Genomic DNA, 16,904 nt, shown 5'->3' on the forward strand with positions numbered 1-16,904 from the left:
AATAGTTGTATTTTAGTGATGTGTTTTACGCGAGTATGACATAATAAAACATTTATTTACATTGAGGTTCAGATCATTGAGTTGACACAATTTGGAAACCGCATTTATATAGTTTTGTAAAGACACCGAGTCGTTGTCATTACTAATACATCTTCCGAACTTTAAGTCATTTGCGTATAGAAGGTTGAATGAATTTTACAGGCAATTGGGTATATCATTAATTAAAATTAAAAATAAAAGTGGGCCAAGGTTTGAGCCCTGAGGGATCCCTAAGAGCATTCAGTAATCGTCAGTTTGTATACCTCGGTACGATACCCTTTGCCGACTATCTTTGAGATATGAAGAAAAGAAATCAAGTGCCAAATCTGAGAGGTTTAGACATTTCAGTTTGATTAAGAGGACGTCATAGTTGACCTGATCGAAAGCTTTACTGATGTCTGTATATATAAGATAAACCTGCTTTTTTGTCCTCAAAACACGTGGCTATAAAATTAGTAAGAAGAGTTAGGTTTGTAACGGAGCATCTGCCAGCTAAAAAGCCATGCTGATTAGGGGAGATAATATCTCGCTAGTACTAATCTTGATGTCCTACTCATAACCAAAAGAACCTCTACTACAATAGATAAACTCGGCAGCATATCACTATTTGACCTAACACAGTTAGCTATGGTTTGGAAAACCAAATTACACGTATGGAAAGGAAAGTAATTTAAAACTTTCGCCATATTTTGTGTAATTTGAACACAGATTTTAACAGCCAAAAATGTTGCAAATTAACGTGCATCCGAACAGAAGTTTGCAAAGTTTCGGTTAGTCGGCTAAAGCCCTTCAGAGTTCGTCCTGTAGAGGTTTGTTGATATGTTTCGGAATACGTACAATTTTAGACTTTTCAATGGCTTCAACAATATCCTTATCCTGACCTCGCTTGTTATTGAATCCTCACCTTGAATGTAATATTATAACCACAACGCGATCTCCTGCAGCGTGGTCCTTTTATCTTAAACACAGCTCTGCCTTCTTCATTCTTAATCATATAGACCGGCATACAGCAGGTGATACATTCTTCTACGGTACCAGCTAATATAGCTGGAGACACGAACACTTGCAGAACCTGTAACAACAAAACAAGTACCATGTCACATGTACAGCACGTAAAGGAGTTTGGTTTCTATGGTGTGACATTTTCTCAATTAATATTGAAACTGAAGTGGTATTAGATTTCTACCACTTTCGGCTTTATTAGAGAGATTGATACAACACATGTTTGGGACGCTTAATTGGTTACAGAAAAATGCTTCTTGATATATATTACCGTGTTCATTTTATATCGACCAACGTTAAAACCGGTAGTAGTTAATTATTGCCACTTCCTGGTTGAACAGAGGATTAAGAAAGAAGATGGTACCTATTCTTAGAACTCTTAATGGTCTCTGAAAAGCCACTTCTCACTATCTCTTATCATTTTTGCTACATGTAGATCAATATTGCGACCAGAAGTTGTATGGATTTATATATTTTTCAGTTTAGTACAGAGTTAAGGACAAAATCTATTCTTGGGACTTTTAATGGATCGCAGGAAATCGCTTAACGCTATCTATTACCGTTTTAGCTCTATAGCGATCTAGTAAAAAACCGGAAGTGGTTGATTTCTACTACTTCCGGATTCAACAAACTCGTTTCCTAACATTGGATCATCTACTTAATAGCCAAAATTGATTGTGGTCCATCAAGTAGTACCTGAAATATTTTGCCTCCTAGACACACACACACGGACAGACAGAGTAAAAATATAAAGGACTTTCGGCAGACTATACGTCTCATTTATTTATTTCCAATTATATAGAATTATTGCAAGTTGTGAACCAAAAATTGCATAGTCCCAATTTTACTTCATAATGTAATCTCATGTGATATGTTCTGCCATCTACGTAGTACTGAAAAGTGAGATTGTGTTATAGCAAATAGCTATCCAACACACAGAAAGATCATATTCTGTAATACGTTGTAACTTGTAAAGCAAAAGTGTTAAAATGTATTTTGGTGAATATACAGGGTGTTACAAAAATCTGTCACAACAGATTCCTCACATCAAAATAAATTTTAAAAAAGTTCATACAAACCTGTGGTCGGGGGGCGCGGTGGCTCAGTGGTAGAGCGTTGACCTCCGGTGCTTGAGGTCCCTGGTTCGATCTCACCTTGCGCCGTATGGACTTTGTAGTGGACAAACACCGTGCTTGTGGGTTTTCTCGGGGTTCTCCCGTTTCTTCCCACTTTCTTCGTTCCACTATTTCATTTATTTCTCATCATCACCGTCTCCTTTAGCCTAACCGGCATAATCGTGGGACGTAAAACTAAGATTTCATTTCATTTCAAGCCTGTGGTCGAAAAAGCATAGTTTCGTAGTTACAGGGCGCCGAAGATGTGAAAAAATGAACTTTAAAGGTTCATGGTTCCAGTACTATAGGACCGAGCGTAGTCGGGTCAAGATATCACTGATGAACTAGTATTTGAATTATCCAAATATCCATCTTTCAGAACCTCTGCTACTTGCACAATCATTTTTAAAGAGGAGGTTTGGGAGTACTTGTTCACTCTCCACCTACCTCTATAAAAATTGGTGTGTAAGTACTGAAGCGTTCTTAAACATGGATATTTGGACAGTTCATAGACCAGCCCCTCAGTGATGTCTTGACTGGACTGCGATAGGTCCCATAGTAGTGGAGCTATGAACTTTTAAAATTCACTTGTTTCACGTTTTCTGCACCATGACCCGCTCGGGAGAGTAATACTCCCGGAAGTACGTTTTTCCGCGCGCTACTTTAGCCAGCTGTTTTACGCGCTATCCTAGCCAGTTGTTTTAAGTTGGTCACGAAATTGGTCATGAAGTACAGCGGGGGACAAAATGAGCCCTATATCATGGAGTACAAGGGCAAAAGTATCTGCACAAAAATAAATAAATCACTTTTTTAAGTATTATTTTCATATTATTTTAATTTAATAAGTGTTATAAAAATGTAAAAAAAACTTTCCTCGGGCCGGGTTTGAACTCGCGCCAAAAGAGGCATTTATGACTAGCCTATAGCGCTAGCGCACTCGGCCACGAAAACCGACAGCAGCAAGCGTTTTTATTTCTGCTATTTTAATGCAACGTGGCAAGAAGTGGTTAACGCCAACCAATCAGAACTGTTTCTCGTTTCTACTTCCGGGAGCATTACTCTCCTGAGCTAGTCCTTCTGCACCTTATAACTCCGAAACTATCCACTTTTGAGCACATGTCCATATGAACTTTTTTTTTTTTCCTTACTTTGATGTGAGCAATCTGTTCCAAAAATATTGTTACACATTTTATAACATCCTGTATCATATTTAAACCTTGCAACGCGAAGATGGGTCATTTTTGTCTCATGTGAGTTTCTCCTAAGATAGAAACAACAATTACTGGTAAACAATATTTTAGTTAGTGCAACGTAGATACTATAAGTTACGTCTGGCGAATCATTCGATGTGAGCGGTGCCTATTCTGGTAAACAAAACTCATTTCTTATATTTAAAAAAAAAATGTACATGCAGTGGCGTATTTACGATTTTGTTTCGGGAGGGGCTTTGCTAACTTTCGGGGGGACTTTGCCTGGAAATGTGAAAATTCTGCAAGATATTTCATTTACTTTACTATACGAAGTAAGATTTCGGGGGGGGGGACTTAAGCCCGAAAGCCACCCCCCTAAATACGCCACTCTGTACATGGGTCAAAAATGGCCTTCTTTTGACATTCCGAAAATTAACACATTTATTTTATTTTATTTCGTATCTTTTCCTTTTTTTAGTTTAAGAAATCACAAGATGTTTTCTGTTTATATGACAAATATATCCATTTTTGAAACGAAACATTAAGCTCCAATACAAGAAAATAATTTTTGATTTTGTAACATACAATTGTAAAGAACAGACTGTTTTTTTCTTTAAACATTTTCTTTTTAATAATGAAAGTATTTTAGCACAGAATAACAGAAAAGATTTCAATTTAGATATGAATTCTTTTAACTTTATTTATTTGTTTATTTATTTTTTACTTTCGAGCTACAAATAGGAAAGAACACAGTATAATAATTGTGAAAAATTGAATTCGAAGTGTTAAGCCGATTTACACGTTTCATAGACCCTATATGCCAAAAAACGGATTTTTATGTCAGTCCGTTTGTCCCGATGTGAAGATGTCCATTCGCCTAGGAGCCATACCGTTCAACATGTCGAGATCACATTTAAACCTTAAGATTTTTATAAGCTTCTTTAGAAACATTTTTTTTTTAATTTTCTTCCTACTCTAAAAACAACTGAATGGTAGTTAGAGAGTTGTGAAAATCAAAATTTGCTATTTTCTCGAAAACGCTCTAACAATTTTGTTCATCTATATATAAAAAATGAAAGTAACTATGTTTGTGACTTCGTGCTTCTTGAACCACCCTACCGCTCTCGATCAAATTTTCAACACAGATTAAATTCGGGCCTGCGATGCTTTATATCATTTCACTTTGACGGTATAACATAGAGGATGGGAAAGAGAGGAGAAGATATATAAAAATGATCAAAAATGACCGATATTAGTGTCGAATCCACAGTTTTCGGGCTCGCTGAGATGAACAGTGACACTTCAGATGCCGTTTAAATCAACATTCAGCACCACAAGTTTGAGGATGGGGGAGATATATATATAAATGATCGAAAATAACTGATATTAGTGTCGAATCCATAGTTTTCGGAGTCGCTGAGACGAACAATGACAATTCCGGTGCCGTTTAAATCCAAATTCAGCCCTACAACTTGAAGGAGGGAGAGGATATATATATATATATATATATATATATATATATATATATATATATATATATATATATATATATATATCAGATCGAAAATGACCTTTATTAGTGCCGAATCCATAGTTTTGGGTGTCGCTGAGATGAACAGTGACAATTCCGATGCCTTTTAAATCCAAATTCACTCCTTTATGTTCAAAATAAATCGTATTTTTTTCCGTGCGAAGAACGGATATTCTGCTAGTATTTCATAAATTAATATTCCACTAACAACCCCATAATATGGTATAACTCGTTTTTCTAGGAAAAATCCAGAAGGGTTAGTTTATTCTTGGGGAGAGTTTTTTTCCGGACAATTTTTCTCAAAACCGACTCAGGCGATTTTGTTCATTTATCATAAATAAATGTTTCATTAATAACATGACAATATGGCACAACTCATTTATCCTGAAAAGACCTATGAGAAGTAGTTTATTCTTGGGGATGAGTTTTTTTTTTTTTTAATTTTCTCAAAAACGATTCAGGCGATTTTAATCATATTTCAGAAATAGATGTTTCATAAATAACCCTAATATATATAATAGTCATTTATCATTTAAAAAAAATTCACAAACGATAGTTTACTTTTCGGGCTGTTTTCCCTAAACACAATTTTGTTCGCATTTTGTAAATAAATACTGCAGCATAACAATGATTTACTCTAAGAAATTAGAGCGAGAAAGTGTAGTGTGGTGGTCCGTAGTTTTATTTTCTTTCAGTAAGGAAAATTCGTAGGTAATATTGCAGAAGAAGTGGAAAATGATGATAGCAATAGAGAATAAACTTGAAAGAGGTAGTAGATAAAGAAATAATAAACACTTCTGACCAGAGTATATACACTTGTTTATTAAAAAGTAAGTTACATGTCTGATGAAGACAACGTTAAGTTATCGAAACCGTTACACTGTAATTTAGTTTTTAATAAACAAGTGTATAAACTCTGGTCAGAAGTGTTTATTATTTCTTTAGTGAGTTCCAGAGTCGTGATGGATAGAGTTGCAGGTAGTAGGTATTCGAGTGGCAAATTGAAAAGGTTATTATAATATATAAATAAATAAAAAGACGATACGTGGGAGAAAAATACAAAGAACTAAGAATTTTTTCGTTAACAAAGAAGAAACTGAAGAAGTGAAGACACCTAAAAGATTTGGTGATGCATGAGATACTCAGATAGAATAAGTTAATTAAAGATTGAAACAATGATAGCATAGCAGAGCAGAGGCAGGGTCATATGTGCAACACACGCATTGCCACGGGGCGGCAAAATCTGTCATAACTATATTAGTTAAAATAAATATTTCTTGTTGGAAACAGATTTTATGATGATGGTAGTTAAATTTACTAAGCTGATCTTCTATTTGAATATTACATTTATAAATCATGTTTAGGTCGCATTAGTTTAAAGTTACATAGACAGTGCTAAAGCAAATGGTCAAACAAATCACAGCATGAATTGCTTGATTGTTGTCAAATGTAAGAACTCAATTCTCGAACAGTAGCGAATACTTGTTCCATTTAGTTAGTTACCACAGCTTTGATATGAAAACTAGTCTTGTCTTTGTCATAAACAAGTTCCTTATCATTGAAGGTGGAAACAAGTTTTTTTTTTTAATTTTTTAACAGATGTAGAAGGAAGATCAAGAAATAAAGATAAAAGAGCTAGTTGCAAACTTATATATTGAGATTGAAGTTCGATTGAATTGTATAAAAAGGATTACTATGTTTCCTCTGCAGGTTTGTTTGCTTTATCTTTCAGTAACATAAATTATCGTTATTGAAAGCAAAAACAAACATAACGAGATTGTATTTGTAGTGTTTGTTCCTTTCTGAGTACGAGTGCACTTTCCCTCCCCTTCGTTGTTCATGATGGAGTAGCATACTTAGAATCGTGACGTTTAAGATTTGTTCTTTCTGGAGAAAGAAGGGGACAAAAAATGATGCCATTGCACGGTGCGGCAAATTGCTTAGGGCCGGCCCTGAGCAGAGGGCCATGTTGGCTCAGTAGTGGAGTGTTTATTTCTGGTGTGTGGGGTTCCTAGTTCGATCGCAGTCCACGCCAAGTGAGCTTTGTAGTGGACAAACACCGTGTGCGTGGGTTTTCTCGGAGTTCTACCATTTCCTTCAACTTTCTTTATTCCAGCATTATCATTTATCTCGTTATTACACTCTTTCTTAGCCTCTGCGCATAATCGTGGAGCGTTAAACTAAAAACAGAGAGAAAAATAGAACAGCAAGTTTCTATAGAAAAAAAATACAAAACAATCAGACAACATAAACCAATAACAATAAAGAAAAATATATACTTATCTCTTTCTATGGAGAGTTTAATATAGATCGGAAAAAGACACTTCAAAAATCAGAATATTGGAGCCATTCAGGATGCTATAGTGCGTCCAGTAACAGAACGTCTCTGACGGCTCGCAGTGACATTGCCACTACTCGCGTGTCAAGGTTTTTTTTTTCCGGTGGAACTGTAGTGGCAATTTAGTTAATGGTATAAAACAGAGTGATCGTGGTTGGTGACACTGGTATCAAAGTAGGGGCTGCAATGTCCCACCGCATGTGGTAAGAAACGTCAGAGACCATCTCTTGTTGGCCGTGCTATAAAGCAGGGACAGATACTATTAGTATCATGAACACAAGGAAACAATTCAGACGCATTGAAAGAAACAAACGAAAGCTGATACATTTTGGCTACAATAAAGTAAAGAAAATATAGGCATAGAATGCTTGGACGTTTAAATTGCCAATCGGCACAGAGTAATGTATTGCTAACAGAAAAAGTTGAAAACTCGACGTCGACCTGACAGACATTACAACAAAACATTTCGTTAATCGTAAATAATTTAAAAAACATATAATAAATGTTATTGTGTATTATTGTTAATGTATAATATATCTTGCTGAATATTCTAAAGAAATTATTAACTTGTATTGACAGATTATAATAATAAACGGTCTTATGCTGAATTGACGGTTATAAATATTATGTACTATACATTTTAAATATTGTATATGAAAATAAATCTTTTAGTTCAAGGTTCCACGATTATACCTTGTGAGGGCTACGTGAGACGATGATTAAAGCAATTGAATGATGATGGAAGAATTGGTAGAATGAGAATCTGGGAGAAAATGAGAGTACATCGAGAAAACCCACGGAGACGATGTTGTCCATCACAAACTTACTTAGCCGGAGATCGAACTAGGGACCCCATGTACCAGAGGTAAGCCGTCTACCACTGAGCCACCGTGCCCTCAATATTGCATATGTAGTCGAAATTTATTATACTAGGTATATTAATATACTTACTACATATACAAGGGGTGTCCACAGCCGGGCTTTAGAGCGAAAGTTATGCTCATAGTAATGCTTTTAATAACGGAAGAAAGTTCCGAAACTGAATAAAACTTAGATCTACAAAGCAAGTTCTCTCAAGATTTTGGTTCTCTCATTACTAGCTTCAGTTTTCTCTACTTTTTTGGGGGGTGGGGTGGAGAATGGTAAACTTAGGTGACTGAGTAAGCTCAAGCTCTTGCAGCGGAGGATGGGCAACCTCTGTACACACACACAGAATCCTAAGATACTCACGCAGCAATTTTTATAGAGGGAGTTTGGCTACGGGTATATAATTTGAAATGTACGCACCAACTATCTCCATAAAAATCGTAGCGGAAGTATCACAGTATTCTGAAACATAGATATTTGTGTAGGGCACATACTAGTTCCAAAGTGAAATCCTGACGCAGCTACGGTAGGTCCCATGGTTTTGGAGCCATAGGCCTTTAAAGTTTATTTTTTCATGTTTTCGACAGCCTATAACTCCGAAAGGAAGCATTTGTGCACCCAGGTTGGTCTATACATTTTGTCTTATCTTGGTATCAGGAATCACCTTCCAAAAGTTGTCAGTGTTGCTTTGAAACATCCTGTATATGTGTGTATATATGTCTTATCTTAATATTATTCTATAAAAGTTTATGGAAAACATACCTGTAACCACACAGGCCACAGCGCACATTTGACTTCGTAGAATCTAATTAAATGGATCACTTCACTGTTGTATTTGTCGACAATGGTGATTTCAAACGGGCGATCTTTGTACGCATTTCTCGTCCAAAAATAAGTGTTCTCCCTTGCTCTAAAAACGCACTGGCCTTGACTATCCAGGAGCTGGTACTCGTTTCTGTCTGTCTGGAGCCTCACGTAAGCTACAAAATTAACGATAATATGTTACTCACAAAATATTCGGATAAATATATTGAAATTAAGAATTGAGTATGTTCGGTTCATGTCTCCGTTTCCCAAAGTTAATAAAATATAAATAATCAATTTTAGAAAGAAAGAAAAACAGTTGAGAATACTTTAAGAGCATTGACAAAATGAACTTAAAAAGAATTATTTTTTCTTATTAACTTCTACAGGCTTTATACCAAGCTCAAAATTTAAAAATTCGCAAAATATAATCTCTCTATATTTATTTATTTATTTATTTATTTATTTATTTATTTATTTGCCTGTTTTGCATACAAATGAGAGTATTCTCGAGTACGCATACAGTTGTCAAAATTACAGAATAATTACATATATGCTATAACAAAAACTTACAGATCGAGTAATACGTATGTAACTATGACTTTTATGGGCTTACACATTCATAATATACATTGTCCTCAAAAAACTCATTTACCGAGTAGTAACATTTATCTACTAAGAACTCGTGAAGATCAGATTTAAACATAGAATATGATTTGTTTTGCTTCCCGAGATATGGCTCCTTAAATCTCCCGAAATCGAAACGTTTTTGGCCAATATTTCGGGAACGGTAAGAGTGACGCGAAAAGTTCCTTAATTACTTTCAGATAGTTTTTGATGTTGTATCGACTGGAGTTCTCAAAATTAAAATATTCGCAAATAACACACACACACACACACACACACACACACACACACACAGAGACATAGAGAATTCAGTAACGATTTTTTAAGTGTGTAGAAAAGTTAGATTAGTACGAAACGATAAAGATAATATAGATTTAATGCAAGCTACTCACAGCTTTTATAGCACATGTTAGAACAGGAAACATTAAATCAATTAACTTTGAAGTCGAGAGAAGCACGACAATGATAGATCATCGTATCTCTTTCGTAAATCTGATTATTCATATTGTTAAAGAAACTGCATTAGAAACGATGAAGTTTTTTTGTACAGAATACATGTCTTAAAACTTCTAGTATTTCAGAAATATCATATTATATACAGACTGCTGCTCATTCTAGCTTCACCAAACCGAACTTTTATTGTTACTGCTCTGTAGTACGGTTTCGGGAATATTGCTGCCATCAGGTAACGTTACTGATGAAGGCAAAGACGTATAACCGAAATTGTAATACCGATTAATAATATCCGGTTGCTTTGCTAAGATTTTATTTTAATTTTAAGATATACTAGTTGTTTCCTTCAAAACTTCGGATTGCTATATACTAGAGGTTAAAATCATCTATATATTAAAATGCTAGTTTTATATGTTTTTGGTCAAGAAAAGTTTATATATTTGTGGGCGTTTATATGTTTGTGGCCAATTTTTTTGACAATGATATCTCGGAAACCACAAGCTCTAAAAAGATGCCGTTTTCATTGATCGATTGCAAATTTTGTGTAGATTGTTCAGTTCTAATTGAATATTTAAGAAACATGGCCGTTACTTCTTTATTGCATTTCTTTAGGGGTACACTGGAAGTGTTGAAATTTTAAAAAAGTAAAGCATCATATAAAAGTAAAGCATACATTCCAAGGCCTCACATTTGTATACGGGGTTAGTATAGTGGGAGACCCGGGTTCGATTCCCGGCGGGAGCTCATGTGGTTCGGATTCCACGTTAATCAGTAGGTCCACATCTCATATAGCCTCGCTGCTGAAAGGGACGCTAAACTAAAATCAACTCAACGGGGTTAGTATACCTCTCCAGCGTTTGTTTCATGGTCAAATGATAATGAAAAGTGTTTTGCCCAATGAACACCATATATCACTGACATTATAATTAATTGTGTCTGAGTAATGTATTTGCTTATTACATACTGCATGCAAGAAGAAAGAAAACACTGGTCATACATGAATTAGAAACTCCAACCGGAAATTGACTCAAATCTCGCAAACGGTGCGAGATATTGAAAAATCTTTCCTTTATGGTATCCCTTGCCGATTTTTTTTTTTTTTTTTTTTTTTTTTTTTTTTCAATCAAGACGTCTTTCACTTGTGTCTGTAAAAGGACATATACAGATGTTGTGAGGAATGACATGGAGATTCATTCTCATATATGAATGATGGTCTTCGTAGAGAGCACGAATTTGATTCACCAAAAGTGAATGTGTGGTGTGGATTGATGACTGACTGTTTACAGGGCTATTTCTTTAGTGAACGGGCTGTATACTATGGCTGACTTCGTGTTTCTCTGAATAGATGACATTGATCGAGTACGTGGAGCACTACTAATGCAACATGACAGATCACCGTTTTATTTCAGTTATTACGTTCATGCAGCTATGGACTGATGATTTCCTGACAGATGGATCAGCAAAGGAGGCCTAAGTGCTTGGCCTTCTTGTAGCCTTGACCTGGGGCCTTTGAACTTTTCCCTTTGAATCCTTAAAAAATTCAAGATTTAAATCACCTTTAACAGCGAATAACCAACATAATCAAATCCATTCCACCAGATATGTTAGCACGAATATGGCAGAGGATAGAATATCGGTTGGACATACGCAGGACCATCAAAGACGCACATATCGACCTCGCTAGCTAGAAAAAAGAAATTAGGCTTTGTGACAATTGTAATAAACGTTTCTCCTAGTAAGCTACTTCTTTGTGATTGGTTAGGAAAAAAACTAACGCCGATTAACTCTACAAGTTTATCGAAATGAATTGTTCCTCATATTTTCATTTTTCATTTTTGTTGTTGTTCTTTCTAATAGGTAATCATTACAGATCCTCCTTGTGCTCTCTTGCGAGCTTATAAAGTATATTTGTAATTCCTCTTTGATATCTTACCTGAGTTTCTCTCTATAATGGGCTTTGGTAGAATATAAATTTTGTCCACATCCTCCAAGGAATAAAGCGATGGAATAATACGCTTCTTTTTGGACAACCAAGACCTAAAAACTGAAATAAAAGAAAGAAACGAATTTTACGCAGACAAAGGTATCTATATATATTGCTGAAAACTTTTCGACAGCTTTCTCACTGTCTTTATCAGTAGTGTTAAGAAGCTACAGTTATTAATTATTTTTAATTTCTTTAGTTACAAAAAGTCAACGAGAATCAACAGAATAAAGTACGTATAGTACTGTATTAATTGACTATTAATTGACTATGCTGACTGAGTTCTGCAGTCAGTTGTGCCGCATTGAGTTCTGCAGTCTGTTGTGCAATATTAGCTTGTCGATTCTTTGTGTCATTCTTCTTCAATGTTCAATAATATTACGATGTAGCTGATGTTAAGTGTTCTGATGAAAGCAAGTAACTCACGCTATACTTTCGACCTACCTTTTTCATATACTGGAAGAAACGAAGTAAATTGTCAAATACTTAGTGTTACAGCCAATAACAAAAAATTGTTGTCGGAAAGTCGATTTGTGTTGTTTGTGTTGTCAACACATCGACTCCTATTGGAGTTATCGATGGTACAAGATCACTGTTAATTTGAGAAGAGGGAAGACTATAAAGCACATGTTTTAGTCAACTGTAAGAGGAAGTGAGTTATGTATTCACTCACGGCATACAAGAGTTTGCGCCTGTGACTATTTTTTTTTTTTTTAAGTAGTAGTTCAGTGATGGATTAGAAAATAAACATTTTAAACTATAAATAACACCACAAACTATATTTAAATATTAGTTGGTATGGTACTTATTGCTTAGATTATATTATATGTTTCGATAATCACTTTTCCTATAATTGTTTGTAAACCCTTTCATTAGTTATTGCACATGGAGATTCTTCAGCGATTAGGATATGTGGGAACAAGAGGTTTTAAGTAATGCTGACACATGAAACCACTGATACGAAGTTATATTGCGTTGCAGAATAATAGAAAATGTTTTTTTTTTTTTTTTCTAGAGTAGGAGTTCTAAATCACTACTAAATTTTATCAGCTTTGAAACTATTCCAGGGACATTTTATATGTATAAATAAGTTCTAGCTGTCTTTTATAATTCTGGTAAGTCACCAGTGACGTAACTAAGGGGGCAAACGGGATTTGTGCCCCGGACGCCGGATTGCAAGGGCGCAAAACTGGGCAAATATTTATTTTCATTATAAGGCAAGGAAGGGAGTTTTAGCAAATTAAAAGATCATAAAAATTTACCTCAGAAACTTAACAGGGCAACAACGACTCACCAACCTTAGGATCATATCCATAGAGCATAAGTTAGCTCCAAAGCTATCTTTTGATGACATTGTAAATATCTTTGCAGCCAAAAGATCTCGCAAAGTTAAATTTTAGTTCCAACTTTTTGTGTTTTCATTTAATTTACGTTAATTTAGGAGATTTACAAAATGTCTGAGTATGATACTTGAGACAACAGCTTGACTGTTTGACAATTAAATACTATTCTAAAACAACAGACTGTTGATTCATTCTACACATATACACACCGTGATATAATTCCAAAACATTATGATTTGCTGTTCTTATGATAAGGCTATAAGAATATGTCAAGCATGCTACTCTCAGATTATTTGACAATCAAATACTAATTAGTTTGGTGTTTTATCTTGTACTAAAAATTAAATTATGTACTGCAATTTTGAAATCAAGCTTTATCACTTTAAAAATAATGGAATAAGAGAATTACTGTGTAACATTAATATCAGGTGTAGTCGGGGAGCGTTTTGGCTTGGTTTATCAGGGGGGGAGGGGCATTGAGGCGAGTTCTTGCCCCGGACGACAACTAGCTTAGTTGCGTCGCTCTATGTCACACGTCGCAAGAATGAATTTATATAATATAGAAGGCTCAAGAAAGCCCAGTATCTCTTCATTAAAATTTAGAGAACGTATCATGTGACTATTTCCACCAATATATTGTCAGATTTCATGAAAAGTTTTTCTTTTCTTTCTTTCAAGTGATAATGGAACAATGTAATTTAAAAATAAATAATTGTAAGAAATAAAATAATATGAAACGAAATGAAGTTTCTGATTTTAACTTCCATGAATATGTCCTATAGGCTGCAGAGGATAGATGATTAATGATAGTGAATGATTATGAAAAAATTGGTAGAATGAAAATGTGGAATGAAATGGAACAACCTCCAGAAGCCCTACGGACATGATGTCCACCACAGTCACATGGTCTGCAATCGAACTAGGAAACTCTAAGCATCAGAAGTGAGCGCTCTATCATTGAGCCACCATAGCCTGAAAGTATATGTGCCAGAGTATACACGAGTGCATAAAATAAAGTGGAAGTAAATATATATTGGTACTGCTAACACAGAACCTACTAACGGGTGTCTCAAAATTCGTGCAAGATTTGAACTTTGCATCATTTGTGCAGTAAGGTTTTGCCGACGAAAAAAAAAAAAAAAAAAGACAGATTAGCAGTTGAGAGTTCAGCGTTATTAAAAATGGACCGCTACACGAAAGAACAATGCGTTTTCATTGTTGAGCAAAATTTTAAAAATAATGAAGGTTTAGCAGGTGCAGTTCGCAATTTTTTTTTTTTTTATACAAAATATGCTCGCAATAGTCCCTTAACTTCATCGACTGTGAAGAAATTAAACAAAAACATGGGCAGACTGGATCAATTTGTGATCTTAAACACTCTGGCTATCCTTCAACAGGTCGTTCAACGAGAGTGTTGATGAGAGTCAAGGAACATCAATTCGGGACCGTAGTCAAAAATTGTACATTTCGAGAAGCTCTCTACAGACTATTCTTAGGAAAGATTTGCATCTTCATGACAGGATAAACCAGTTTTTTGTGCCTAAATTGCAAGATATGAATGTGAACGACGACTTGTGGTTTCAACAAGACGGTACAATATGCCATACAGACCAAGAAACAATTCAATTACTGCATGACTCATTTCCTAGTCGTGTAATTTCCCGTTTTGGTGATCAAAACTGGCCGCCCAGATCATGGATTTAACGCCATTGGACTTTTTTTCATTGGGGTCTTTTCAAGTTTAAGGTTAATGCCCACAAACCGAGGACCAGCCACGCCTTGAAGGAAGAAATTGAGCGCTGTATCAACGAAATTAAGCCACATTTATGCAAAACGGTCATAGAATATTTCAACAAAAGAGTCCATATGTGCCAGCAAAGTCATGGAGATCCGATATTCTATTCCATACATAACCCTATACTGTATACTTTATGAATCAATAAAAAATTTACAATATTTCTAACTGTAAACCTGTGTTTTCTATCAAAATTACTTCTTGCGTGAATTTTGGAGCATGTGTTATATTAGTATCTTAGTATGTAAAATCCTTACTTACTGAGGCTATATGAAGAACCAGTAGTTATTGTACGTGGCATAATAGACACCACTTTTCTAGCTTATCTGAAATTTAAAAAAATACTGATAATTACGACCTAAATAAAAATAAATTATGAAACACTTTTTTTCTTAACTTCTAATTTATAATTCATGGCCATTGTCATTCAGATCTTTCCTAGATCTTTCTGTTTTGAGTTAAAATGTTTTGTTTATTTCCGTTAGATATAACATGACCACAAAAAATTTGATTATAGTCAGTTTTATGGTTGTTCATTTAACTTTTCAGATAAAGTAAGCACAATGTGATGTAGTTATTTCCTTTACGCGTGTAGGAGTCATCTATATGGTATCAATTTATCTGGCAATTTTTTTTTTTTTTTTTTTTTTTCAGATGGTAAAATATGTTAGAAGCATTGATGAAATTAAACATAAATGAGGAAAAATAATTCGAATCCGCGTTGCAAAATAAATAAAATATCTTTGTACTCTTGTTTAACGACAGAAGTTGACACATATTTATAATAATAATGTACGTATTAGCAATTACCTATTTAAATCTGAAAGTATAATTAACAGTTTCAGATATTTATCTCTGCACATTTTTCAATAAATCGAAAATTCACTTTACGTTTTAACACACCTTTGTATGTATATAACAAACATGAAATATAACAAACTGTAAAATGACATTTTGTTGGCCGTTGAACTTATTCAGGACCATTAGCAGAGTCTACGAATATGAAACAAGGTGGTTCTGCTCATAAATTTAGTATTTCTGGTGACAATTGATCATGCTTCTTTTCAGGTAGAGTTCGTAGGCCACTACTACATGGATCTGTTGATATTAATATTGAAGAAAATCAGCAAAAGAAAAAGAAAATTAGTGTGAATGCTAGGAGTTTTCCTCGTGAACATTTCACGATAATTTCTGCTTTCTTTATTTTTCCATTCTTGGGCCTCCTCCAGCATCTTGCCAATTGGTAAAAATACTCGAAGCTATCATATCGATTCCATGACCTTGTAGTATCTTACGTTCACTTACAGGCATACGTACCAGCTGTAGTGTTTTAAATATAAATCTACTATTTTTTGTTTTGTGTATTCACCAAACGTTTTCAAATCGACTACAAATCCACCATGTAGACGCTCTAGAATTACACCATAGCATTTGATCAATTCTAAATTCATGCCAGCTATTTCAGCTAACTTTTCTGAATTTCTGAAAAATTACGGCCTATGTTACCATCATTCGTGTTACGGGTTTGTTGGTTTGGGATGTCAATTAATAACCCTAGATGTTTTTTGAAATTGATTTTTGTATGTGCGTCTCTTTTATGCTGCTCTTTCTTTATTATCTATCTCTCAAATTTACCACGATGGAATTTCAAGTCTGTATGAAATATGGAAGTAAGCATTCAAAAAAACGTACCAAGAGTTCATAGGAGATAGCCTACGAGTAAATGATAAACAAGCTTCGTCTACTGCCTTCTGAGCTAGAACACTTGTATTGTTCATTTCGTTTGATTTTGTTTCGTACATGTAACATGTTTGAC

General features: G+C 34.8%; 1 protein-coding gene across 2 annotated transcripts in view; it reads right to left on the reverse strand.

Annotated features, from left to right (window-relative positions):
* Window positions 1-16,904, reverse strand: part of LOC145683535 (phospholipid scramblase 2-like) — a 78,882-nt gene that overhangs the window by 9,391 nt on the left and 52,587 nt on the right. Inside the window, exons 3-6 of one of the 2 annotated variants that reach the window (XM_081754880.1) lie at window positions 15,350-15,414; window positions 11,900-12,010; window positions 8,845-9,062; window positions 944-1,111 (exon numbers count right to left, since the gene is read on the reverse strand). In XM_081754880.1, the coding sequence (XP_081611006.1) occupies window positions 944-1,111; window positions 8,845-9,062; window positions 11,900-12,010; window positions 15,350-15,389 (537 nt within the window). In that variant the 5' untranslated portion in view covers window positions 15,390-15,414. Of the gene's footprint in view, window positions 1-943; window positions 1,112-8,844; window positions 9,063-11,899; window positions 12,011-15,349; window positions 15,415-16,904 lie in introns of those variants that run through there. The other variant, XR_014131139.1, reaches the window with a different exon arrangement.

Source organism: Thermobia domestica, chromosome 4 (genome assembly GCF_964235325.1).
Source record: "Thermobia domestica chromosome 4, izTheDome1.hap1.1, whole genome shotgun sequence".
Taxonomy (NCBI): Eukaryota; Metazoa; Arthropoda; class Insecta; order Zygentoma; family Lepismatidae; genus Thermobia; species Thermobia domestica.